The following is a 25,732-nucleotide window of genomic DNA, read 5'->3' on the forward strand; positions in this document are numbered from 1 at the left end:
TGTTCAGTGCCCACTACAGGTTAACCAAATCTTTTAAAGGTTCCTTGGAGAGGACAAACAAAACTATAAACAAAAGCAGAAGAAGATTTCGGGCAGCTTGCTGAAATTTGTTGGTTAAGATTAGCAAGACAAACTCCAGTTGATTAAAGTCATTTAATATAGTAAAAGTTTAATTATTATCTTAATCAGTAGCAAAAGTGACTCCATTTTTACAATATATTAATCTGTGCTTTATCGTAAATAGATGTAGAATGAAAATTATAACTTGTGCATTATGTATTCAAAGTGGAAAAATGATTTAAGATATATGCATGAGGAATGATTTTAATTATGAAATCCAGGATGGAACCCTTAAAGTTTCTGATATTACCAATTAATGCAGATCAAACATGGAAAAAAAGTAGTATTCGAAGAGTACTTGTCAGTCAATAATATAGTAAATATGGATCATACTAATAATTCATGAAATGATAAATAAGAGTTGGGCACATGAGTATGACCCACCAAAAGAGAGAAACGTACTTTAGCTTTGTCACCAAGGGTTGTGTGATCACTACATTTACTCTGCTTCTTCTTCCACTTCAGATCAGTAGCCACTTACCCGTTGCTTCTAGTTTTGTCAACTAGAAAGCATTCTTCATGGGCCACCCCATTTCTTCTCTTTAGGCAACTGTGTCACGAGTGAAACGTACTCTTTGTATGGTCCATTACTCATCATATCCTTCTCCTGCTCTCTGTTTGTTTAGAAAAGCCATTTCTAATTCTATGGTTTGGGTTCATAAATAATAACTTTAGTCTTATAATTTGACATTCAACAGTGCCAAAAAATAGAAGCCATTAGTGGGTCCCATACATGGCTTGGGCAGTTGGACTTGCTACTTGCTACTTGCTACTATAATATCAAAAAGCGCTGGTCCAGCAATCAAAAGGTAACTGTAGTAAGTATGTCCTTAAGTTGGCAATCACATGACACTCTTCTCAATTCACGTGCTTTCTCATGTGCGCACACTCACATATATAAGATCTTCCTTCCTTTTAATCTTTTATCCAGATGCCATTGCGCCTCTTCTTCACTCTCCTCAAGGGCGCGTCTACGTTCAAATTATCACACCGTCCCTTACCGAATCGTAATCACATTTCAAAAATAAATTAAAAACTCCTCTCCCAATTTTCAAAATTCAAATTCCCACTTAAACTAAACGTCCGTCGCATTTACCGTTAACTCCCACTCCAATTAACGCCAGAAAGCCCCTCCGTTATCTTGCGACTATATAACCTTCTCTATCTCTCGCCCCATTTCCTTATCTGCTCGCTCGGAAAACACACTAAACCCACACACTCTCTCATAAAACTCACCGTTTCAATTCAGGAAAAAAAATGCGTGAGATCCTTCACATTCAAGGAGGCCAATGCGGCAACCAGATCGGAGCCAAGTTCTGGGAGGTAGTATGCGCGGAGCATGGAATCGACTCCACCGGAAGGTACCAAGGGGACAATGATCTGCAACTCGAACGAGTTAATGTTTACTATAATGAAGCGAGTTGCGGAAGGTTTGTTCCACGCGCCGTTTTAATGGATCTGGAGCCTGGTACCATGGATAGCGTCAGATCTGGGCCGTACGGTCAGATATTCCGACCCGATAACTTCGTATTCGGACAGTCTGGTGCTGGGAATAACTGGGCCAAAGGTCACTATACCGAAGGAGCTGAGTTGATTGACTCGGTTCTCGATGTTGTTAGGAAAGAAGCAGAGAACTGTGACTGCTTGCAAGGTAATATTAGTTCGTGGTTTGTGTTATTCTTTAATGTTTGGTTAGTTAGGGTTTTGCTTCTTCTGAAAATGTTAGGTTTCTTTGTTTGCTAAATTGGGTTTGACTAGATCCAATAAATTTTGAAAATGCTGAAGTGGTTTTTTGAAATTGAAAACCTAGAAATGTTAGTTTGTACTGTTTTTAATTTTAATTTTACAACCTTTATCTGTTCTTTTTGCTAAGACAAAGCACCTCTATCTATTGATATTATAAGTTGTGTTGTTAGACTTATTGGGCCTTTTCTTTCTCCCATGTTTTTTAAATTTCTTTGCAGGGTTTCAAGTTTGCCATTCTTTGGGAGGAGGCACTGGATCAGGAATGGGAACGCTGCTAATTTCAAAGATAAGAGAAGAGTATCCAGACCGGATGATGCTTACATTCTCTGTGTTCCCATCCCCAAAGGTGTCTGATACAGTTGTTGAGCCATATAATGCTACACTCTCTGTGCACCAACTTGTTGAGAATGCAGACGAGTGTATGGTTTTGGATAATGAGGCTCTTTATGATATTTGCTTCAGAACTCTTAAGCTAACTACACCTAGTTGTAAGTATTTTCAGCCTTTTACATTCAGCTGCAGTTTATTTTGCTACTGTTTAAGTTTTGAAATGGTTGCTATGTGTCATATTTCTACTCTTACTTTTCTGTGATCTTGAAAGAGATTACAGTTTTTTGTTTGGAAGCAATGTTTCTTATTTTTGCTGCTGAAATAGAAAATTAGGACATTATCATGTTATATGGTGTAGATTTCTATTACCTTAGTTGGTAGTAGTTGATGTACATTTAAAAGGAAATTGGTGTAGCTGTAACCGCCATTCACTGGGGCTTGTGTATTTAAGGGTTGAGACAGACTACAGTCATAATTAAATTGTGCTCTGTTATTTTAAATGCATCTACATTTTCTGAAAGTTGTTAAGCTAACCAGCGGTTCCTTGTGTTTTCATCCAGTTGGAGACCTTAACCATCTTATCTCAGCCACCATGAGTGGGGTCACGTGCTGTCTTCGCTTCCCTGGTCAACTCAACTCTGATCTTCGCAAACTTGCTGTCAATCTTATCCCATTTCCTCGGTTGCACTTCTTTATGGTTGGATTTGCACCACTCACTTCTCGTGGGTCACAACAATACAGGGCTCTTACTGTACCTGAGCTAACTCAGCAAATGTGGGATGCCAAGAACATGATGTGTGCTGCTGATCCTCGCCATGGCCGATATTTGACTGCTTCTGCTATGTTCCGCGGCAAAATGAGCACCAAAGAAGTTGATGAACAGATGATTAATGTTCAAAACAAGAATTCATCTTACTTCGTAGAGTGGATCCCCAACAATGTCAAGTCTACAGTTTGTGACATCCCTCCTACTGGATTGAAGATGGCCTCAACATTCATTGGGAACTCCACTTCAATTCAGGAAATGTTCCGCAGGGTTAGTGAGCAATTCACTGCCATGTTCCGGAGGAAGGCTTTCTTGCATTGGTACACTGGAGAAGGTATGGATGAGATGGAGTTTACTGAAGCGGAGAGTAACATGAATGATTTGGTGTCCGAGTATCAACAGTACCAAGATGCAACAGCAGATGAGGAAGGATATGAGGACTATGAGGATGAGGACGAAGTTCAAGAGGAGGTTTAAATACTTTAGTGTTAGTGTCTGGCTATTATGTTTGTTGTGACTCCGGACTTAATGTTTCTTTTGTACCTGAATACCTTATTTGGGCGTTTGATTGTGTTGATGTTGTCTATGTTCAGTGGGTACTTTAGGTATTATATTTTAGGCAAAATGTCTATTGTCGTCAGAAATGACTATCAACCAGTTGGGATTATTTTTTTGGTGATTTTATATAGCTGATGTTATACAATTGGCCTTCCGATTATATTCTTGTGTTTTGGGATTTCCTTGTCCCTGGTTTATGTTTTATCTTCTGCTAATTGCCTTGTAGGTAGCACGAGTGGTGCTGTTAGCCACGTATGCCCAGTTTTTCTTTATCCACAATGGCATTTAGAAATGCTTTTCTTGTTACTTTTTTCTTTTCAATTCTAAAGGATCAATGGAGATTCATTGCCAAGTTCTCATCAGGTGCTTGTTACAATCGAATTATGGAGTTTAATAGCCCAATGATCAAGAGAATTATATGGTCATTTGTTTCGGCATTTAAACAACAAACATTTCCGGCCCCTAATTTGGAATTAAGGATTTATATCTTGGCTCGTTCACCCGTGTCATATTTGGACTGCTGGTACTATTATTGTTTTAATACGAAAATCAAAACGTATTTTCATGTGTAAATACAAAATACAAATACAAAATAATTTAATCATGCCATAATTTATCAATTAATGTATTCATAATATAAATATAATTTAATATTTAAATTTTTGAAACTTAACATTAAAAATTTATAATTGATCTTGTATTCTCAGAATTTAAAATATCAGAAATTTTATGAGGTTAATTCTTTTTTTGTTTTGATATATTTTATATCCTAATTATTTCCTAAAATATGATTAAAATATTTTAATATACAGAAAATTCTATTAATTTAAGGAGAAGCATTAAAATTAAAGAGTGAAAAATATTTAATAATAGGATAGAACTATTATTGTATGCTTTTGAAAATGTTAGTCAATTCTCATTCTTTTAAATTTTTTAAAATAAAAGATACAGTTATGATTTTTGAATTAATAAAATAATACTAACAATCCATAACAATAACAAAAGAAATCTTAAACTACCATTTTTAATGATTCTTTGATTGATAAAATAGCCCATTATATAAATAGTATATAGTAACTATTAAATATTTATAAAACAAAAATAAAAGCGATTGAAATAATAATAGAATTTATTTGTTTAAAGAAATAATGATATAATTTATTAATAATTATATTATCAATCATATAATAAGTAATTATGTGTATTACTTGCGCAATAATAAAATAATAAATGTCTATTCACGTATAGATCAATTTGTTGCATTTGGCATGTAAATAAGCCATTTTCCCCGGTAATAGATTACCGCAATTGTATAAGTTTTCCAATTTATAAAGTAAAAACTAATAAAAGTTGGAAGGCTAGAGTCGAAATAGGTTTACACATAAGAGGCTAATATATCATATAACATCTGTTAAAGTGTACCTATCCAAGTCTAATACATTATACGTGTCAAAATCTTTTACGACTTTATATAAATTAATTGAAATCAGCATCTTTAATAAATAAAATAAAATAAAATAAAAAGAAGGCATCAGTATCAATTGCAACGCCCTGATGCGATGGCAAATTCAAGTACTCAACAACCTGTCAAGTATTTTCTCCCATATGGTCAGTCAGCATATTCTTAAAACATAAATACTCTATAGCACTAAATAAAATGGACAAGGTTTCATTAAACATTTTAGACTATAATAATAATTAATATTACATAAATAAATTACCAGATTATACTTTAAAGTGCATTGAATATAGACATCATCTAATTTCTTACAGGTCTAACTTCATATCTGCTAGCATAATTAATGGGTTCCCCAAAATATCTGGGCACAGTAAGCAGATTGAAATTGAGTAGCAGTTTGTCCGTTTAGGCTCCAAACTTGGGGACTCTAGCAGTTGAAATTTGAGCAAGGAAGTGCTCAGCTACAATTCGTCTTTGGATTTTACCACTGGCTGTCTTTGGTAGAGTGTCTGTGATGAACACCTTCTTGGGCACTTTGAAAGCTGCCAGATTCTTTTTGCAATATCTCAGGACCTCTGCCTCGTCAATGTTGGATCCATCTCTAGGAATTATTGCACAATTTATCTGATGGTGACACGAAAGCATATATTGATTAGAAAATCAAGAAATTCTAAAACTTCAGCTCTAGGAGAGGCAAATATTTAGGCTTCAATAATATGACCAACAATGCACTAGTCTCAGTACAGCTCCATTCCTGACCTAAAAGGTGTCCAAGTTGTGATAATCCTTGTGAGCAATCACCCTATGCATTGTGTTACTGTCTCTTTCTATTACGCAATCTTTTTTTTTTTAAAAACCCATTAAGTCTTCATGTATGACTTATCGACATGCAATTGGAAGCGCCTGGTCCAAGTCATATAACACGTAAACCACAAAGTTAATTAGTAAATTAGTGCTTCCTGGTGCCTGTTTTCATCACAGTGGGGCCTAAAGAGTAACGACTGATATAATCTGTGCTCATGCGTCTTGAGGGTATATTTTAGAGGGGATGTTGTCTATATTGCTACAATTCTAGACCTTAATAGATTAAGGTTTGTAAATGGAATGATGGATAATTCAAGGAAATCTAATTTTCTTGATCTTACCTCTTCGCCATATTTGTCATCGGGGACTCCAAAAGCAACAGCTTGAGCAATTTCTGGATGAGATAAAAGAACTGCGTCCACTTCTATTGGTGATATTTTCTCCCCTGAAGAAGTCACCAGAAAGAAAAGAGGGTCACATTTAAGTGGTATTTAAAATAATTGAGATGATCCCAGCAATTTGTATTTTTTGCAGGATGTAACAATAGCAAATCTGCCACGAATAGGCTTAGCCACGTCTTTGAGCTACCTGACAAAATATGGCCCATCCTCTATGCAAAACAACTTTTCTCAACTTGGCAGAATGGACACAAGCTAGTCAGCATCTATGCTCTAACATAGTATTAATGCCGCTAGCGTTCAAAACTAAAATGAAAGCTTTTCATTTGATCATGATGTGGACTGACATAAAAATGACATAAAATTTGCAAGGTGCATGTTGCCGGCTAGTCATAAGAAATAACAAAAGAAATATTTTACCTCCACGGTTGATGAGCTCCTTAATCCTACCCACCAGATGCAAATAACCATCCGAATTAAGATAACCAAGATCTCCTGTGTGAAACCACCCGAACTGAAATGCAGCCTTATTAGCCTCAGGATTATTTTTATATCCCTTGGTCACATTTGGACCCCTTATGCACACCTCCCCACTAGCATTAGCCTTTTGAGCCACCCCATTTTCATCCAATATTGCCATCTCTTGACCCACAGGTTTTCCAACCGACCCGGCCTTATGCGGGCCATCTTCCGGTAACGGGTTTGATGACATCAAATGGGTAGCCTCTGTCATTGCATATGCCTCCAACACCGGTGCCCCAAAGTTCTCCTCCAGCCTATCCAATATAGCAGGTGCAAGAGACGCACTACAGCTCCGAATGAACCGGAGTTTTGGGTAATCGGCTTCAGGATTATTCAGGTGGCGATCCAGTATGATTTGATGAATGGTGGGAACAGCAGTGTACCACGTAGCACTGTATTTAACCATATCTTTCCAAAATGTTGAAGCTGAGAACCTGCCCGCGGCAGGAAGAGCCACCGCGGCTCCAGCTGCGAGTGAGCTCAATAACCCGGCTACCAATCCGTGAACATGAAATAAAGGCAGGACTATAACGGTAGAGTCAGATTCAGTGAGCTTATACACCGCCTTTATGTTTCTGACAGAGGAAGCTAAATTGAGTTGTGTCAATGGCACCCCTTTGGGTCTGCTTGTGGTGCCAGAGGTGTGGAGGAACAGAGCCACATCGGATGGCTCGTCAGTGAGCTGAGAAAGCGAGTTAAAGTCTGATTCAGGGAGTGAAAGAGACAGCTCAGAATCGGCTGCGGGCAATACAGCGGTGGCATGAGGGATGTTGAGCTTGGAAGCTGCAGATTGAGCAGAGCTGTTGCCTTCCAGTGGGGTTAGTAAGAGTTTGGACTCTGAGTCTGATAAGTAGAACTCAAATTCTTCAGTTGTGTAGGCTGCATTAAGCGGCGCAGCCGTGGCGCGGACTCGGATTACGGCCAGAAACAGTATTATAAACTGTAAAAATTAGCAGCAAATAGGACAAATAAATCAACGTCTTTTGGAATTACTGAAGAATTTGAACATAAATCCCGAAGAACAAATTGGAATAAATAAAACAGTAACAAACACTTATAAAACTCTATGTGTGGCCTAATAAGGCAAGGAACACATATATCGTAAGTACCCTGTAAATACCATTTTAGCTATCAAAACTTATAATAAATTCATTCTTGTTAGTTAAAATCAGGCAATTATAAAGCTTTTTTTATTTGTTTCCTAGCGACCTTGTTATCATCGAGCAATCAGGAATAAATTATTTACGAAGAAAACAGAAAAGGAAGGAACGAAGGCAGTTGAAACAAACCTCGACGGTATTAGGAAAAGTAAGGGCAACAACATCGGAAGGCTTAATCCCAGCGGCAACAAGTCGGGAAGCAGCCTGATCAACAAGTTCATTAAGCTGAGAATGTGACAAGTCAAATTTTCCAGAAACTGAAACTGCTCGATTGTCAGGAAACTCTAGGGCGACGCGTTTCAGTAGTCCGGTGAGGGTTAGAGAGTCCATCACCAATTCGGTCGAGAATAATTGTAATGGAAAGGGAAGATTGGATTGGTTTTGGGTTTTTGTTAGATAAAAGAAGGGAACATGTATTGTATTGCTATTGCAAAGGATATAGGGAAAACCGCGACCACGTTTACTTATTTATGGAGTTTGATGATATCTTGTTTGGCTATGAGGCTGGGGGCGCTCTGTTTTCCTTTAGGTGAAGGCTGTACTCGGGGCAGGTTTGCCGCCACTTGCCAATATATGCTTTTATCTTCAGCAATTTTGCTTTCTTGGGATTTCGTCCTTTTCTTTTTTTGCTAAAATTTAATTAAAACCAGGGGCAGCTGTCCTTTAGGCTTCACCTATGGACTAAACTTCGAGTTCAGTCCTTAGAGTTTGGAATTTTGGACTTCATTCACCCTATTTTTCTCGTTAGGCATATCCAATTACGAGCCTGAACTATTCCATACTAAATAATCTTTTTTAAAATTTTTTTAAAAAATTATATTTCTTTTTAGAAGATTCGCCTTGAAAATCCTCTGTTGACACGTAGATAATCATTAATGACTCATTTTTGGCATTTCTGGAAATGGTGACGTGTATTGACCTCATTAAGGAATGTGAGACAAAGACTTTACACGTGGCCGGTGATTGTCCCTAGTCATACGTTCTCGAAAGGCCAAATCGTCCCTGAGGAAATTTAAAATGAGTATTATCAGTATATACCCAATATCTCACGAAAAGAAAAAAACAGAAAATGTCCCGAAGTGGCCCAGAATTGTGCCCTTTAAGGAACAAAATCAGAGATATGGTCGAGCATGTTTATGATTTGCTGGAGGTTTTGCAGTGCTAAACCCTTAATTTGTTATATTTTAATATAGGATTTTCTTGTACAATAAAACAAATTATGTCATAATATTTAAGAGATGTAATAGGAAACACAATGAAGTATGCTATTCCCTGAATAAAAAAAGAAGGTAATGCTTTTTATAAGTATAACTTGTTGCTCTATTTTGTCGACAGAATCATTTTCTTTTTTCTTTTTCTATGGAGATTGTGGAAACAGGTGTCGTTCTCACGATTTGTCATTATGTTACTTAAAACTTTAATATTGTTACGTAATTGAACATAAGCATGTTTTATCGACAATTTTGTTACTCTAATATTGCCTTATGCGGGTTTCTGGGATATAAAAATTGTATGAAATATGAAGTGATTAAAATAGCTTAAGAGAGGATTGCTGCTTAGTTTAAACCTGCCATGCCTCCATTTCTTAAAATTATTTAATATTTTACATGCATTAGCCAAGATATCCGAGCATTCTAGCTTAATTGTTCATTTAGCTTGAGTACTAAAGAAGGCCGACTGCTGTTCATGAGCGTTTTAATTTGCTAAAAGATTTTGATATCGACAATCAATATAAATAAATATCTATAAAATAAAGAGTTTAAAATGGACCAGATTCTGTACCTGGAAAACCACTTTAATTCTTAAATCAGTGATTATTTAAACTTCAAGTAAGTGTTTAAAGGTTCTAATTGCAATATGATTGTAAGTATCTAGTATTTCTAGTTTCTTCTGGAAGAGTGGTCACGTCTCAAAGACTATACCTCAGAAAGCATACTTTATTATACTCTTGGAGGTGGAAAATGTGAGTGTTCATCCTATGAGTCTTCATAAATCTGACAAGTACCTTAACTCGCCAGGAATTTTGAATGTGGAGGAGTATGCATCAGGTCTAATGGGTAGCCAATCTTTTTATATTCATTATATGAGTAACAAGTTTTTGTAAATATCAATGGAATATGGTGAAAAGAACCGGATATCAGACTTTTCTAATTCTCACAAATGAAACTACTATTCGAATTAGTTGATTGGAGGAGTTTTAAATGTTAGTATCCGCTCTTCGAATTTTAATATTTTACACGGTTTTCCTCTCAATATCCTTCTGATGCTTTAGTTAGTAGTAGTCTTCGACAAGAAACATATCATTTTAGCTTTCCATTTTAAAAGTTGGGTACCTTATGATGATTGTAGAAGTAAGGTGAGAATTCAGAGTTTATCCATAGTCTATCCAATTGCCTTAGTTTTCTTAAGGAATTAAGACTAACTACTTTGGTCAACACCCACAATTCTATGGTTGTTATTGTTCATCCTGCAATTTTACGGTCATTTATTGAAACACAAAGGCAGTCTTCGATTCATTTTCAAATGGAAAATGCATATGCTACTTAGAAATTCCAAGTCTTTACTCAATGACTTCATTATATAATTGGTGTTTAAGTTTCCAAAGCCTGTTCTTGATTTTCTGTATCGGTCTATGCTGACATTTAAATCTTTAGCTAATTTCCTGCGGAATAATTGGATCCTGTTTTAGGCACCGCAAAGTAGAAGCATGTCTTTTCTTAAATCCATTCATTAACATTTGTTTTAGAAACAGGGTCCTCTGGTAAAACAAAAAATGGAAATAAAAGTGTGCATAACATTCACTTGGCACTGCTGCATTCACTGGTGAACGTCGAGTACGTTGATTTTAGACAAATACATTATAATCACAAATAAAAAACAAAGGCCTTTATTATTTGAGTCAAGAATCATTTTGAGAACATAAGCCAACTATTAATTGTATAATAATGCAGATTTTCATATATATAACAGACACAGCATATACTTGCATGCCCACACTATGAACCAATTAAAGCTGAAGGAGCACGCCAGCTGACAGGCTACAAAACTCTTGGTGCTACTTCTTTATTTTTGTATATTTATATCCTAAATCCATACCGATAAGTTGATTCTATGTTGTATTCCTTGCAAGAATTTAACTAGTAAATTGTCGGTGTCAATGCCGGTGCCATTGCTGGAACAGCTGTGTACTTCACTGTTTGAATTGGTGCTAGTGCAACCATACCAGAGCTACGGATATCAGCTGTCAATTCTCTGCGAGCATTTCCCTTTGTTGCCTGACAGAGCTTGGGAAGAAATACACCTATACATTCATAGAGGAACACTCTTGCTGTGAGCCATTTGGAAGAAGAAAAAGAAGAATATAATGCTTGTATATCTATAGTTCTATACCTTCCCCAGCAGCAAGATTAAAATAAAGATCAATGATGTTGGGGCAGCTATCATAGCACTGAGGAGAGCAGAGTTGCTTTGTGAAGCTAGACTCGAGGAGAGAATCTGATGAGATTCCTAGCGATTTTCTATCAAGGCCGCATGCTTTGATGCACTGGTCAGTTTCAATCCAGTTTCTTAATCTATCAGCTTCGATTTCAGAGTTACGGCAAGCGTATGATGCTTTTCCGCTCCTTTTGACGTGGGTCTCCAGTACGCAGCGCTTACCGGATGAAGAGACTGCGTAAGAACATGTCTCTTGGTCCAGATTCTCGCATGTTATTTCTCCTGCAGCTCATGATTATAAAACCATTAGTTCATATACAAATTAAGCCTGCCGAAAGTTTTTCGAACACGTTTAACAAGAAAATGAAAAGAACCACCAAGATTACATATATATGCTGCATTCTTTTTTTCTATGATGCATATTTAGAAAATTCTTTACAGGATAAAGGGCATCAATCATTAGGATTTGAATTCCTGATCTCATGTACTATGAGGCACGCTTTAACCTGGCAAGTAGGCTGCCTTTTTTTCTTTTTTATGATGGACATAGATATGGATTTCAGTAAATGGCTTACCTAGAGTGCCTTGCTTAGAGAAAACAAGGGCAAGAGTCAAGAGAGCCAGGGTCTTGAAGGTAGCCATGAGCACAATTTCAATTGGGAAGAGATACTGTATACTAGGCAGGCAAACTCGGTTAGGATATACAAAGTTGCTAACTTTGTGTAGTTCCCTGGGAGCTGGAATTAATTTGTTGTGAATACTAAAGAGAAGGGTCAAGTCCATTTATATACATAGTTTCAGTTGGGAATTAGAACTGTAGATTTGGAAGTCCAGGGCCTCCAGGACAGATTAATGACTTGGTAATCAACGTGCAAAATGGATACAAAGGCTACCTTAGAAGTTAGAGAAAGACAGCAGAAAGGTCTGGTCGTTGGAATTGATCCTGCGTTTGCAACGTGTCCTAAAGTTCTGTACTTTTCTGTATTTCAATTACAACCGCTATCAGTGGCGGATACGAATGCATGTACCACTCGCATGAGAACATTGAATCACAGTTGTTATGGGAACTGGGTTTTCCATATTTGGTTGTTACTACTAAATGCTGTGCGCATTTGGTTTAAACGACGATAGGCAATTCAAATACAATTACGGTTAGAAGCATTTGGTTTTCTTAGAGAAGTCAACTGAAAATATGATAAATTGAAATTGAATGACTTTTCTTCTCCGTCCATTGCGGACGGCTGGATTTGCGTTTGAATATTCCAAGTTAGGCCGGTAGTTCCCATGATTATGGTGATAAACATTAGGTTTATGGCTCGTCCAATTTTTAGTCATAGGAATTTCACGACGGATTAGGCTTTACTATCAATTACTTATTTACCCGCATCTTACTCTGTTGTTATGCTTTTCATTACAATAAAAGTAAATTATTTTACATATATAAAAAAAAAAGAATCATTTTAATGTACTATACGTATACTATAAGTAAATTATTTTACATATATATATACTTTATATTATTAAAAAAAATTAAATATCATTTTCTCATACATTTCAAAAACAAATTTAAATATCATTTTCTCATTTGCACTAAATGTATTTGATTTTTATATCGAATAAAAAGTAATGCTAGTCGTTGTTGTATCCCCGTGGTCAAAGACCTTCTTGTTCGAAAATCCTTTTTTTCTTTTTCTTTCTTGGGAAAAGCTATTCAACCCAAATTATTAAATACTTGATGTAGGCTGATTCATTCTGTTGAATATTACGTGCTGTATACAATATATATGCGTACAAATTACCTCACTACCACAAATTTCTAAATTGGTCCCTACTTATGGTCTTTCTAGTTTTTATTCCAAAAAACTCATCAAAGACTTCGTACTTGAAATTGATTATTGATTATTGTTTATATTGTGAACAGTTATTTAACGGCTGTGTTACTGATTACTATGCTTTATTTGTCAACGAAGCAATTCATACCAATACGTTTAAGTAGTGCATTTTTTTTTTGTTCAGAAAGAGAATTATAAGAATAGCATAAAACGTTATTTACATATATTATCATAGTTTCTTCTATTTGTAACTTTGCTCGATATCAAGTTAATTACTAGTTTGGTACTATGCTTTATGATAAGAATATCACAAAGACATGTACGATAATAATTTTATTATTTCAATTTTTTTTTTTAAATCATTAGTAATTGAATTATATTAGAAATGGCAATAAATAAAAGTCCAATTTTCTTATTATAATAAGAGAATGATATTTTTTAATTTAATTAAAATGCTGAATTGAAATTATATATATTATCACGATAAAATTCTTAAAATAGTAATTTATCACTCGTAAGAATTATGATGAATACGCTTTAAATAAATTAAACTAACTCTAAATACGTTTCCAAACCAAAATGCAAAGTACAGAAGCATCCTATTTACTCGCGGGGGACGGTAGAAAGATGGTCTTAAAACAATTTTAATGTTTGATTCCTTTTTTCCCGGAAACCTTCTTTTTCTCTTCCTTTTTCATTTCATAGGAAATCAACAGCCTTCTTTTCCTTTTTCTTTTCCCCTCTTTGTAGGTATCTAAAATTAATGCGGAAATACTAAAAAAAAGAAATAAGGTGTATTAAATAAACACTTTTTTCGGTCTAAATTGTTGATCTGTCAAAAACTAAAACAGAATATTTATTGAATATTTTATCATGTAGGTGGCCATATCAGCTGCTTCCTATTAAACAAAAATGACATAAAGATCCAATTCAGCAATTGGGTCACTATTAAAGTTAACCCTAGAAAACTACTTTTAATCTTTTAATTTATTCTCTCTTATTATTAACTTTATTAAGAGATTTCATATTTGTAGATCAACAAATACGTAGATTTACTTACCACAACAATCGGACATTAGCAGAAGGAAAGTTCAATTTTCTTAATCTCCTCTATTTAAGAAAACATCAACGTTAACTAACAATAGTAAGTAGTAACCATAGTTGGCACCATTAATCACAAACATGACCTCGAAGAGAAAACGACCAGAAAAGGATTCAACCTCTGCCTCTCCTCCACTGCTCTTGATGACCAACAACTACGACATGGACCTCGAATGGCATCCTCCAACCAGTGACTCTTCCTCCTCCCTCCAGCAAAAGACATTCTCTCAGTGGCCTTGTCAATCGACAAGCTTTGGTTCTTGAGAATCAAAGATTTACAACGTAATTTAAAATTTGAATACAGTACAATGAAAAAATTTATGGAAAAAACTAAAGACTGGCGACAGAACTTTAGATTTGTGCATAATTTCGAAGTGCTCTTTTGTCCACTATATGTAAGTTCTTGAGTATTGAGAGAGGTTTTTTTTCTTGTATTTTTTTTATAAAAATTTTAGTTGTCGATTTTGGTGGAATGCTTGATTATGATTTGGTAATTTTTATGAGGATTAATAAATGACACTGACGTTGTTGTCGATTTTGTCTGCGGATTGCCTCTATTTTCCTTCCATTTTTATGCATTTTGGCTCAGAGTGAGGGTATTTGGTTACCTAGATGTGATGCTATAAAGTATAGAAGTGTTGTGCGAGAAGAGAGGTAAAGTAAAGAAAAACAATTAAAAAAAAAAATTAAAAGTTACGTGTTAGGGTTAACTTTAGTGGTGGGACCCATCTACTGAGTGGGGTTTTATGTGTTTTTGTTTAATAGGTGGCAGCTGACGTGGCAGAGTACCTGATGAATATCTGATGAATGTTTCGTCTCCATTTGCCACATTAACAAATTTAGACTGAAGAGTGTTGGGTGACCTAAAACAATATCATGAGTATCGACAACATACATAATGAATTTCTGCTACCTTTGTAATACAGGGCAAATCTTACCTAATATGAGTATGTTTAGTGCGATAAAATAATCAGCAACACATTTATTTATATTTAATTATTTGAAACCAATAAATATATTTTTACTTATCTATTTATTTAATGTATAAGTAGAAAATAGCCTTATAGCAGGAAGCATTTTAATTAGACACCGGTGGGCAATGTGTCCAGAGATAAAATGTCCTACTCCAACAGTACTGCACAATCTAATTTCTGGTGTATATTGCAGGTGAATAAACACTGCAAGTATGCATCAGATATAAATATAATGTCTTAACAAGAAATCCTTAAGAAAAATCTGAATGATCTCAAACGTAGAAGAACTTTAGTTCAGAGAAAATGGAAAAGATGCGCGCAGAAGGGGATTAAAGAGGATATGCTGATGATTATCATTAATTTAATTATATATATATGTTTTAAGACTAAGAAAGCAAGATACAGAATATAGGGTTATAAAACTAAGACATGATATATTTCTGGAGAAACATAGTGAAGTTAGGGTGTCCATGCCCCAGAAGGGAAAAAAAAAAGGAAGAAAAGGGTGCTTCACAGCTATATATGTCTATGCTCAATAACCATATAGTATACATTTTGTGGTGTTAAACCACTATAATGGCTGCCAGAAGCAGCTGAAGTACAAAGTAAAGGCCGCGCTTATATGTGTGCGAATGCTAGGAATTAAAGCAGCGAAAAGTTGTAAATTGCTCCAAAGTATAATCTATCTGCATCGATACTCTAGAATACTGAAGTTGAAGTGCAGAAATATATTCCATACATGTAGTCAAAATCTTGAAACAACTTGGACAATATCCTTAACCTGGCCACCCAAATTCTTTAAGGTGTATATTCCTTCTTAGCATCATTCATATATGTGCTTCACATTTGCTATGTCTCCTAAAAAGTATTAACAGCGCATCCGTGTTGAGGATCAAAATACATTTTCCATTTTTGAAATAAAATTATATATTTTTATTTATTTTTTCATAAAATCCTACAGGTGCAATAAGTTTTGAGAACCATGTAGGTAATCATGAAAAAGTTTCCATTTTTTCTTTTCCGAAGGGGAGGGTTCAAGTGTTTGTTTAGGCCATAATAGCAGTGCATGGCAGAGTAATTAAATGATTAAAAATGAGGTTATTTGTATAATGAGCTGAGGAATATTCATATTCATATAGATCCTATACTGAACTGGTTTAACTCGTGTCAAAGAGCGAATTACGCATTAAGCGCGCTACAAAGAAACAATGAGTAAAAATAAAACTGGAATAAGTTAAATCACTATTACTAAAAGCAATTTATGATATCATGACGCACCACCAACTGGAGTTATGTGTACGTCATGTTCATATGAAAAAGATAACTAAAAACCCTAAATTGGAATTAAGAGATGCTCAGTTAGAGCTAGAAAAAGCCATTAAGCAATAATTAACTGCTTGGAAGTTCAGGAAAATAAATCAGTCTCTAAGCGTAAGAAACCCACAAACTCACCAAGTTTCAACTTGTAGATGACGAAAATTAAAGAAGTGAGTTAATCGAACAAAGACAACCAACACTAATTAACTGTAGAAACCAAGGAATTCAAAAGAGATTACATATATATGCAGAACCTTCATAGCTAATATATAAGAAGTTAATTAGCTTACCTGGAAGATGAATATAATAGAGTGTGAATTTAGAGCTACTGATGGAGACTTCCTAAGGGATCGCATGATCCAATGAATTGGATTATAGATTTATAATTAACTCATTTAGGTACCCAACGACATTAGATCAATGCGATCCCTTTGGAACTTTCCACCTGCACTAAGCACCGAATTTGAAGAAGTAAGTAGTCGAAGATGAAAGCCGCAGCAGCTTTAGCTGGGGCATATACATACTTATATATGGAATTGCAAAACCTAGAGAGAGATGGTGTAGTTGTTGGTATACCGCAAGGAAAAAAAAAAAGAAAATGTTGGCTGTTTTTGGCGACTGTTACACCCACTTTTCTTTTATTCACGCATTTGGTGTGACAGGATGTTAGGAAGCCAGCGTCAATTTTGATTCTTTCTTTTGTGAAATTACTCAACTGGCTATTTCCCAATTATTGTTAAGCTGCTTTACCTTTTCATTTTCTTCGCTTAGTTATAAATAAATCTGACAGGAATCTTGATTTATATCTTTTTATCGCATCAGTATAGTTTTACTTTTTTTTTTTTGAATTCTGTAATCAATTTGCAAAAATTTGATGCTTGATCTTTCAAAAAGAATTCCATCTAGATTTACACAATCTTATGAAGCGGAGACTAGGGTTCTAATTCTTTTTGCTTATTTTTGTGTAAATACTGAGGTCACGAAATGATGGCTGATTATGAAGAAGAAGGAAGGGATATGCGAGTAATAAAGAGGGGCAGACAAGATACTGGTAGTGTTTTATGGTATAAAGGCAGGTAAGAGTAGCAATCAAACAGCTAATGCTGTTAGGAAGAAACTGAACACTCGGTCCATTCAAGAAAATGACTGTATCCGGCACCTTTCCTTCTTTTCTTCTTCATTATTGCTGCCTTTTATCCATGTCTCATCCATAAATGCAGTCTCTCTCAAGCTTCAAGAAAGAATACATCCAAGCTAGCCCACACGTGTGTTTTGGATGCTGATACCCATTGATTTGTTAATTAATTATAGCTTAATCATTAATTCAGTGCCGCGAAAGACGAAATATTTGTACGAAAAAGAAAGTGATTAAACCATTGTTCACTGGCTGGTGATGAGAATTCTCTCCGAGCGCAAAAAGACATAATCCACTGACAAGGGAGAAGTAGGTATAAATAATGGTATACATTACATTTTCCTACTACTGTAATGTGTGTTGCACCCACTATGCCTAGTGATCAAGTGAATTAATGGCCTGCCTCTTGGCGAACAGATTTTCTTATCAGCTTGACACAACATTCCACAACAAATATGGAATTTATTTTGGGCCATATTGTTGGACACTCACGAAATTAAACCTCTCTGTCCACTATCTACACACACACCTTGATGACAGATTTAAGTTTTAATTAATTCACGTACATTATATTGTACCTGCATGCATGTTTTTATGAACATCCATACATATACGTATATATGGTACATATGAACACTGAAAACAAAATTCTGAGCTTATATAAACGAGTGTAAACTGTCTTATATATATATAGTTTTGAAGAAGGCAAACAAACAAAGCCTAGAATAGAAAACTAAACAGTGACCATATGAAAATTTCCCGAATATTAATGACTTAAAATGACCACAATCCATTTCCCTAAAATTGGACAGCAAAGAAAAGAATAGCGACGTACTTAAAGGACGACATTAAGACTGTATGACATGTGATTTACCATTGAAATTTTGGTTTAAATATCTACAGTTAAAGAGCTGGATTCTTGATTGCCCAGGTATGTTTGTCTTAGAAGTCAGTGCATATAGGTTAATCATCTCATCTGACTTCTTTCTTTTTCAAAAATTCTATTCTGACTTTTAAAAAGTAAAATTTTGATCTATTAATTTCTCATATTTGATTTGGAATGGGACATCCGCATCAAAACTCACACCTACAAAGATTAGCATCTGTTCTTTTCAATTTCTTCCAACATTGTTTCAACTTTTATTTTCCAAAATAGAGAATATAAATCCCAATAAAAAGCAATGAGAATCTCTTGTCCTCAAAACTGATGATATATACTCTACTGAACAAACAAAAAAAGTTAGTTGGTGGTAAGTAATGGAAATGGATGTGCAAGACGAGAATCACAGTTGCCACTGTTCTTTGAATCGCCACTGAACAACTGCGTCATTTTTAGGTGGTGTTGAAGGCTCATCGGAGTCTCCGGTAAAGATGGGAAAGAATAAATGATGTGTCATTCAATGCTATTCATCGTGATGAAGTGCTGAGGTGCACATCAAGCATAGCCCCGTAGCAAGATTACAAGATTGAAAACCGAAATCAAGACTTTTAGATTCATCGCCTGAAGAACTGGGAAAACTATCTCGGTATTCCTCATCAAATTGGGACCATCGAGATCTGGGATGTTAGGCAGTGCAGGGCTGTGGAAGATGATGATGATCCATTAAAAGAGAGGTATAGTTTTAAGTACAGTGACTGTAATTCAATGCATGAGTAAGTTTAATTACAATTGTAGGCGTAATTTTCGTCCTCAAAACAGTGCGTTTTATATTGAAGCTAAACGGTAAGTTTTGATGTTGATGTAAAACTCCCACCTAGAATTTTTCAGCCAAGTAGGAGTGGCACCCGATTAATGATATAGACCTTTTTAACAATAGAGTATAATTAAAATAACACCAAAAATTATTATTGCTTTCTAAAATCATGATAAAACTTTAAAATTCAAATAGATTGGAAGTAGATGAGATCATTTTTATATGGAGAATAAAAAAACTTTTTGTCTCTCATTTTTTTATAAGAATAGTTGTGATAAATCACCAATAAGAGTAGTTTATATATAATTGGTCTTAATCAAAATATGTGTATCTACTATTAAATAAAAATAATTTCTCTTTTTACTATTTAGGCAACCATGAAAATATTGTTGTTTAAAGAATCATACTCAAATAGAGATATGTCATTTAGTACTATTTATTATCTTATTATTTAACTATTGTAGTAGAGGGTGAAAAATGGGTATTATTTTTACCACATCCACAGAACATAGGACATGAAATTATATGACACAACTTGCATGATTTGAAAGAATTTGGCCCGGTGGTTATCATGTCGATCCTCCTATTACAGTAAAAAAGATTTAAAAGAAATAAGGCATGATATAAATCATAGAATGGCATTATCATTATTAATAGAAATAAAGTCATATTTCTTTTCATGTGAGGTGCTGGAGGTAAGATCCAAGAGCTAACCACTGACCGTATTAGAGGGAGGCACATCACACGCATCATGATCCCTTTGCGATGCACTTGCTACCATTTGTCCCCTCGATTTAGCACACATGGGGTCTTCCCCTTTTCGACCTGTTTTGCTCCAAGAACTCCCATTCCCCATTTTATCATTTTCTTCACCCCTTTTACTTCTCTTACCCATTTCTGTCTCCAAAGAAGAAAATATCTAATCTCATATATGAACATTTATTCATATAGGCTGAAACACAATATCTACCAAGTTTTATGATCTATTTTACAAAATTATTTTGCCCCACTAGTTTTATGATGTATTTCTTATAATTGTTCGAATAATTACAATTCCCAGCAAGAAAATTTGTTGCATTCTAACATCAACATCCTAAATGGAGCTGACAACAAATGTCACTTTGGTATAGAGAAAGGCATGTGTAACTCCCTCCTTTCAATTGGTTGGGTAAGTGTCAAATATATCATAATCATGTCCATTCATTAATGTTCCCATGTGAATTGGAGCTGGGCACTGTCAAAACTTGAAGAGCAACAGCATTCAATTGTCTTCTCACCCTTTTGCACATTTTATAATTTTAGATTCAGTTACTTGACAAATTTTCTATTTTTCTTGCTTCCTGCGTCTCTTGTTGTTTTTCAAAATAAATATTAATAAACTATAACTCATTCCCACAGGGTCTATGTCTCTGTCTTTTAAAATTTTTCACACTTTCACTTACACAAATTCATATTATATTGTATAATGTAAGTGTAATACCCAAAAAATATATTTTAATAATTATTTTATTAATAATAATTAATAAATGAGTTTTATTTAAATAAATTTTACTTTATTTTTATTTGGTTTAATTTGAAATGATTAATGAAAATTTTAATGTTAGACAAATAAATGAGTTATTTTCTATATCCAATTAGTTTGATTTTTAAGAAATTAATTAAGTAAATTATTTGAGAAATAATTATATTTTAATTATTCAAATTTTATCCAAATATATATATAGTATATATATAAATAAAATTATATTAGAAAATTTTGGAAAAATTTATAAAGGATGTTTTTATAAAAGAATTTTTGAGGAAATGGGTATTTTATTTAGCTAGTGGTATTAAATTTTAAGTTGAAAAATAGTTAGCAAATTGATTAATTAAATTAATTGTGTGTTAGGACTAAATTAAAAATTTATTTTGTGATGAGGATTAAAAGTATAATTTTATTATTATGGGGGTTTAATGAAAATTTGTATGTTTGGTATTTTTATAAATAAATATGTCGGCCAAGGGTATATATGTAATTGTGTATTGTCAATAATTCTAATTTGGCCCAAATTAAATAGTTAGGGGCTTAATTGAAAGGCCAAAAAAAAGTTTAGGGGTTAATTGGAATTTTTTTCAGGGTAAAATTGTTGTAATAAAAAAGTTAAGGGATCAAAAGGTAAGAAAGAAAACTTCAAGGACTAAATGTCAATATGGAGAAGAAGAAAAGAAAAGAAGAATTGGGGAAAGAGAAAGAAGAGCGCAGCGATGTAGCGAGGAGGAAGGTGGCTGAAACTTCCTTACTGTCATCCGTGCGTTTCCAACAGCGATAGCCGTTGAATTTGGTGGCGATCGACTCCCCTCGGAGGGAGCTTCCTTTTGGCGGTGGCGGCGTCGACTTTGGTGCTCGGAGGAGGGAGTTTCGGTGAAGTTGTTGTAGCTGTGTTTCCAGGCTTTTCCGGCGAGCTATGGACGATCGGAGGATATATCCCGACTCTCCTTAGCTGAAGCTTCGCAATGGCACCGATTTCGTGGCGATCGGACTTCGTTTGCAAATCGACGGCCGAGGTCGTCCGCAAATCTCTTCGGATGATCGGGAGTCGAATCGGAAAATCGAAAGCAGGGATCGTCATCAGCGCGTCGTTTCAAGTTCGATGGTGTGTTAGGATCGTCGATCGAACTCTGGCGGGTGGCGGCGAGTCAACCGAGCGATCAAGCGTCTCGGTAATTTTTCTCTGGCCCGTTGATTTAAGAATTCTTTGATTTGATTTATGCTTATTGATTTGTGTTGAGTATTAGATGTTATTTGTGAGTCAAAAATAATAGTTTGTCGGACTGCCTGCCGTAGTCGTGATTTTTATGTTGTGTGGCGGAGTCAGAAAATTAATGAAGTCTTGGGGACCCGACTCCCATTGTATTAAATTGTTGGATATTTATAGTATTTTTCTGGCAAGTACTGGACCCGTTTTATGAGGGGTAAATGTCCGTGTTATAGGGGAGGTTCTGCCGAATTTTCGTAGAATTTACCCGAGTCAAGATTCTTAGACAGTCAGTCCTAGGAATCTAGACCTATGGTTAATTGTCAATTGTTCAGCGTTATTGATAAATTGTTTTTCGTGTTTAGATAATCCGTCTGTTCGGCTCGCTCCAACCGAGACACCGGAGCAGAGCTAGGAGGCCGCCAAAGCTGTGAGTTAAAGTCATATATCGATTATGCACGTGTCATGCATAAATTTTTGATTTGGTATCGTGATTATTTTATTACAAGTTCAAATTATTCATTTATTTATTATTCATTTGTTTATTCATTTATATATCATTTCCTTTATCATTGATTGTATTATTGCATGATAACACGGGATGGGACGACAGTAGAACATATCGGTTTGATGAGTGTACCGGTACAATTCCGCGAGTGATAGAAAAAGGGTAAAATGGTAAATTTAAAAGGAAAGCTTAGGATTTTGCCTTGGTTGAGCATCGCTCTCTGGACTTAGTAGAGTGTGGTTGCCGAAATAAAGGTCCCTGGTTGAGCATTGCTCTCTGGGCGCCGACTTATTTGGAAACCTAAGTGACCAGAGTGGAGGTAAGGTCTCTGGTCGAGCTTCGCTCTCTGGGCGCCAGTCTTATTAGAATAAGAGAGCCGAAAGGCTAAGGCTGACAGTGAACATCAAGTGACCGGACTGGAGTTAAGGACCCTGGTCGAGCTTTGCTCTCTAGGCGTCAGTCCTATTGAAATGAGATTAGTCGAAATGTTAGAGTTGAGATTAGTCGAGATGTCAGTATGGAGATTGATCGAGATGTTTTTGTTGGGATTAGGGTTCTACTGGAGTATTCCGTCCCGTAGCATGTGAAAATTAGTTTATTTAATTTAAACATGGTATGACACGTATATTTTTACATGACTTAATGCTTATTTTAAATTAAATAAATGTATTATCGAAGTATATGTAATTATTTTTAGATATATGATTTTAACTCACTCTCGAGACTGACAGTCTCAATTTTACTGTTTTTCAGATTCGTGACTTTTAGTCTTTCGCGACTCTTATCTAGTAACCCAACTCTTTCATCATCGGTTGATGTATTTGATTTGATATGTAAATTTATAAATTCTTAGATTTTTCGCAGTAGATATACCAGTTGGAATTTTTTATAGTTTTGGGTCTCGCCTAATTCTTCTAACAGACCGAATTAATTGTGTAAATTTAATGGTTACGAAATTATGGGATCAATAATATTAAATAAAATAAAATTTATTTAAGTCAATAAGTGTCAGTCTTACTACAGGATTCGGTGGCCTTACGCCTACCCATTCCCCAATGTTGGTTACAGGCCCACAGACAGGGTCGTCACAGTAAAACTATGCTCCAAATTAAAACTTGTCTTGTATTTCACAGCACCATTTCATGTACAAGGGGATGGAAAGCACAAATTGAATGCTTCCATCAAATGAATAATGATTGATGATATAAACATCAGAAGCTTCAGACACCACTAAAGAAATGCTATTTTTTTCCTTTTAATTTTTTTTATTTAACTTGGTCGAAAGAATGTTATGCTGCTATAAATAAACTATATTTTAATTTTGGATCAACAATTAAAAACCCTACTTACTGGTACATAATTATAAAATTTTATCACCAGCGACAATTGAGTAAAATCTTTCCAATGATGGCTCCGGATTATGTTGGCTAGACTGAAGTCGTTTGAGCTTGCGGATGACAAATCTTTCATTCTACTTTGATTGGCCTTTGGCTCAACAGTGTGCAGAGTTTTTCTTTTATGGGTGTAGCTGTTATTACCCTGCCGCATGCGACGTATCTGCTGGAGGAGCCATCGACGGCATTGGTGGTCGTTTTGCTTGAAGATCTTTGAAAGGGCAAGCTGTCGCAGGAGTATTTTCATAATTTTCAAACTCTTCTAGGACTTCGGGCCGAGTACTTGTAGGCGTTAAGCCCATTGATTCGGATTTTATGGGCATTTTACCCTTGTTGTTAAACCCTTTGAAGCGTGTTATTCTTGGGCCTCTAGTCCAATGTGTTTATTAGCTAGCCCTACAATATGTGACTGTATTTCTGTATTGTTTTGGGCCTCAGGCCTCTATTATTTCCAACTGTTATAATTTTCTTTAAGAGAGAATGAAAAAAGAAAATAATTCTGTGCATAAGAAATAGCCAATAGCTATATAATCAAGTGGTTATGGATGTAGTGAAATAATTATGAATTCACGTAGAATTAAATACTTAACTATAATTCAAGTGGTAAATTCATTTATTTATTAAAACAAAATTTTTGCATTTAAATCTTTTCATCTACGTTAATGGTCACATTCATGAGTATATAAAGAGATTAATAATATACTCCATTTTGGTAGTACATAATTATAAAATTTTTAAGTAATAAAAAACAAATAAAAATATTCGATGTATATGAAATAGCTGATAGTTATGTATTTAATATACTATAGATGCAACTGCATATTTTTATATTTATACTGAGCGCATAAGCTAAAAAATATAAATTAAGAAAATTGAGCACCTAAAAATAATTTAGGGAACAAAATTTTTTCTATTAAAGAGTAGAAATTTTAAAGATTAGTTTTTTTCTTTCCATATTTTTGCAACATAATAAATAAATTCTTAGACTCTGATAAGGATGGTAACTGATAGAGCACCCACCCGTTTAAAGATATTAGAATCTGAACCAGATTGAAATTTACATATCTAAATCCGTTCCAAATTCGATTAAAAATTATCTTTATTAGTTTAACCCGCTTTAAATCGGCGTAATATCCAAATCCGAATAAAATTCGTTTAAATTAAATAATTAATAAATATATTTATGGATATATAAATAAGTATAGGATATCCTATCCATTTATATAAATATTTAAATAATTAAAACTGAATCCGTTTATAATAAAAATTCTAAAATATATTAACAAAAATCAATATAAATAAAAATATAAATATAATTAACTTTAAATATTTAATATATTAATATTTAAAATAATAAAATTTAAAATAATATTCTAAATAATAAAAATATAATATAATAATAATAATTTTAATATTAATCGAAGGTATTCGTGGATTCAAATCCAAATTCGATACGAACAGTAAAATTAAATTTTAAATTTATTTATTATTATCCAAATCCGTCGTATTAGAATTCGATCAGTTGAGTATCCGAAAACATCCGTCCGACTACTGCCTTCCGTACTGATTAGTGGATTGTAACATTTTCAAAATAAAAAATGTATTTACTTAAAAGAAACTAATACTGTCATGTTTTGATCAATTTTCGATACCGGCTAAATTCGATAAAAACTTGTGCAAATTCTTTTACGCAATTTGAAAAAAATAAAAATCAAAGGTAATTAAATATTACCGGGGAACAAAT

General features: G+C 34.5%; 3 protein-coding genes across 3 annotated transcripts; 1 reads left to right on the forward strand and 2 right to left on the reverse strand.

Moving 5' to 3' along the window:
• Window positions 1–1,279: 1,279 nt before the first annotated feature.
• On the forward strand, window positions 1,280–3,680 carry LOC8270013 (tubulin beta-1 chain). The gene is made up of 3 exons (XM_002510738.4): window positions 1,280–1,771; window positions 2,085–2,354; window positions 2,757–3,680. Exons 1-3 carry the CDS (start codon window positions 1,378–1,380, stop codon window positions 3,437–3,439), a joined length of 1,347 nt encoding a protein of 448 aa, XP_002510784.1. The 5' UTR covers window positions 1,280–1,377; the 3' UTR covers window positions 3,440–3,680.
• A 1,489-nt stretch (window positions 3,681–5,169) lies between these two features.
• On the reverse strand, window positions 5,170–8,406 carry LOC8270012 (probable CoA ligase CCL9). The gene is made up of 4 exons (XM_002510737.4): window positions 7,993–8,406; window positions 6,602–7,643; window positions 6,125–6,228; window positions 5,170–5,603 (listed from the first exon to the last, which is right to left on the reverse strand). Exons 1-4 carry the CDS (start codon window positions 8,191–8,193, stop codon window positions 5,385–5,387), a joined length of 1,566 nt encoding a protein of 521 aa, XP_002510783.1. The 5' UTR covers window positions 8,194–8,406; the 3' UTR covers window positions 5,170–5,384.
• Window positions 8,407–10,734: 2,328 nt separating this feature from the next.
• Window positions 10,735–12,096, reverse strand: LOC8270011. The gene is made up of 3 exons (XM_002510736.4): window positions 11,874–12,096; window positions 11,254–11,580; window positions 10,735–11,164 (listed from the first exon to the last, which is right to left on the reverse strand). The coding sequence occupies exons 1-3, from the start codon at window positions 12,079–12,081 to the stop codon at window positions 11,001–11,003; spliced, it is 699 nt and encodes a 232-aa protein (XP_002510782.3). The 5' UTR covers window positions 12,082–12,096; the 3' UTR covers window positions 10,735–11,000.
• Window positions 12,097–25,732: the final 13,636 nt, after the last annotated feature.

Source organism: Ricinus communis, chromosome 4 (genome assembly GCF_019578655.1).
Source record: "Ricinus communis isolate WT05 ecotype wild-type chromosome 4, ASM1957865v1, whole genome shotgun sequence".
Lineage (NCBI taxonomy): Eukaryota > Viridiplantae > Streptophyta > Magnoliopsida > Malpighiales > Euphorbiaceae > Ricinus > Ricinus communis.

Coding starts and splice junctions, on each gene's coding strand:
- LOC8270013 (XM_002510738.4), top strand. CDS start 1,378: ATGCGTGAGATCCTTCACATTCAAGGAGGCCAATGCGGCAACCAGATC. Junction 1,772..2,084: donor GAACTGTGACTGCTTGCAAG/GTAATATTAGTT, acceptor ATTTCTTTGCAG/GGTTTCAAGTTTGCCATTCT. Junction 2,355..2,756: donor TAAGCTAACTACACCTAGTT/GTAAGTATTTTC, acceptor GTTTTCATCCAG/TTGGAGACCTTAACCATCTT.
- LOC8270012 (XM_002510737.4), bottom strand. CDS start 8,193: ATGGACTCTCTAACCCTCACCGGACTACTGAAACGCGTCGCCCTAGAG. Junction 7,644..7,992: donor CTTTTCCTAATACCGTCGAG/GTTTGTTTCAAC, acceptor TAATTTTTACAG/TTTATAATACTGTTTCTGGC. Junction 5,604..6,124: donor ATGACAAATATGGCGAAGAG/GTAAGATCAAGA, acceptor TGTCACCATCAG/ATAAATTGTGCAATAATTCC.
- LOC8270011 (XM_002510736.4), bottom strand. CDS start 12,081: ATGGACTTGACCCTTCTCTTTAGTATTCACAACAAATTAATTCCAGCT. Junction 11,581..11,873: donor CTCTAAGCAAGGCACTCTAG/GTAAGCCATTTA, acceptor CATGAGCTGCAG/GAGAAATAACATGCGAGAAT. Junction 11,165..11,253: donor TAATCTTGCTGCTGGGGAAG/GTATAGAACTAT, acceptor ATGAATGTATAG/GTGTATTTCTTCCCAAGCTC.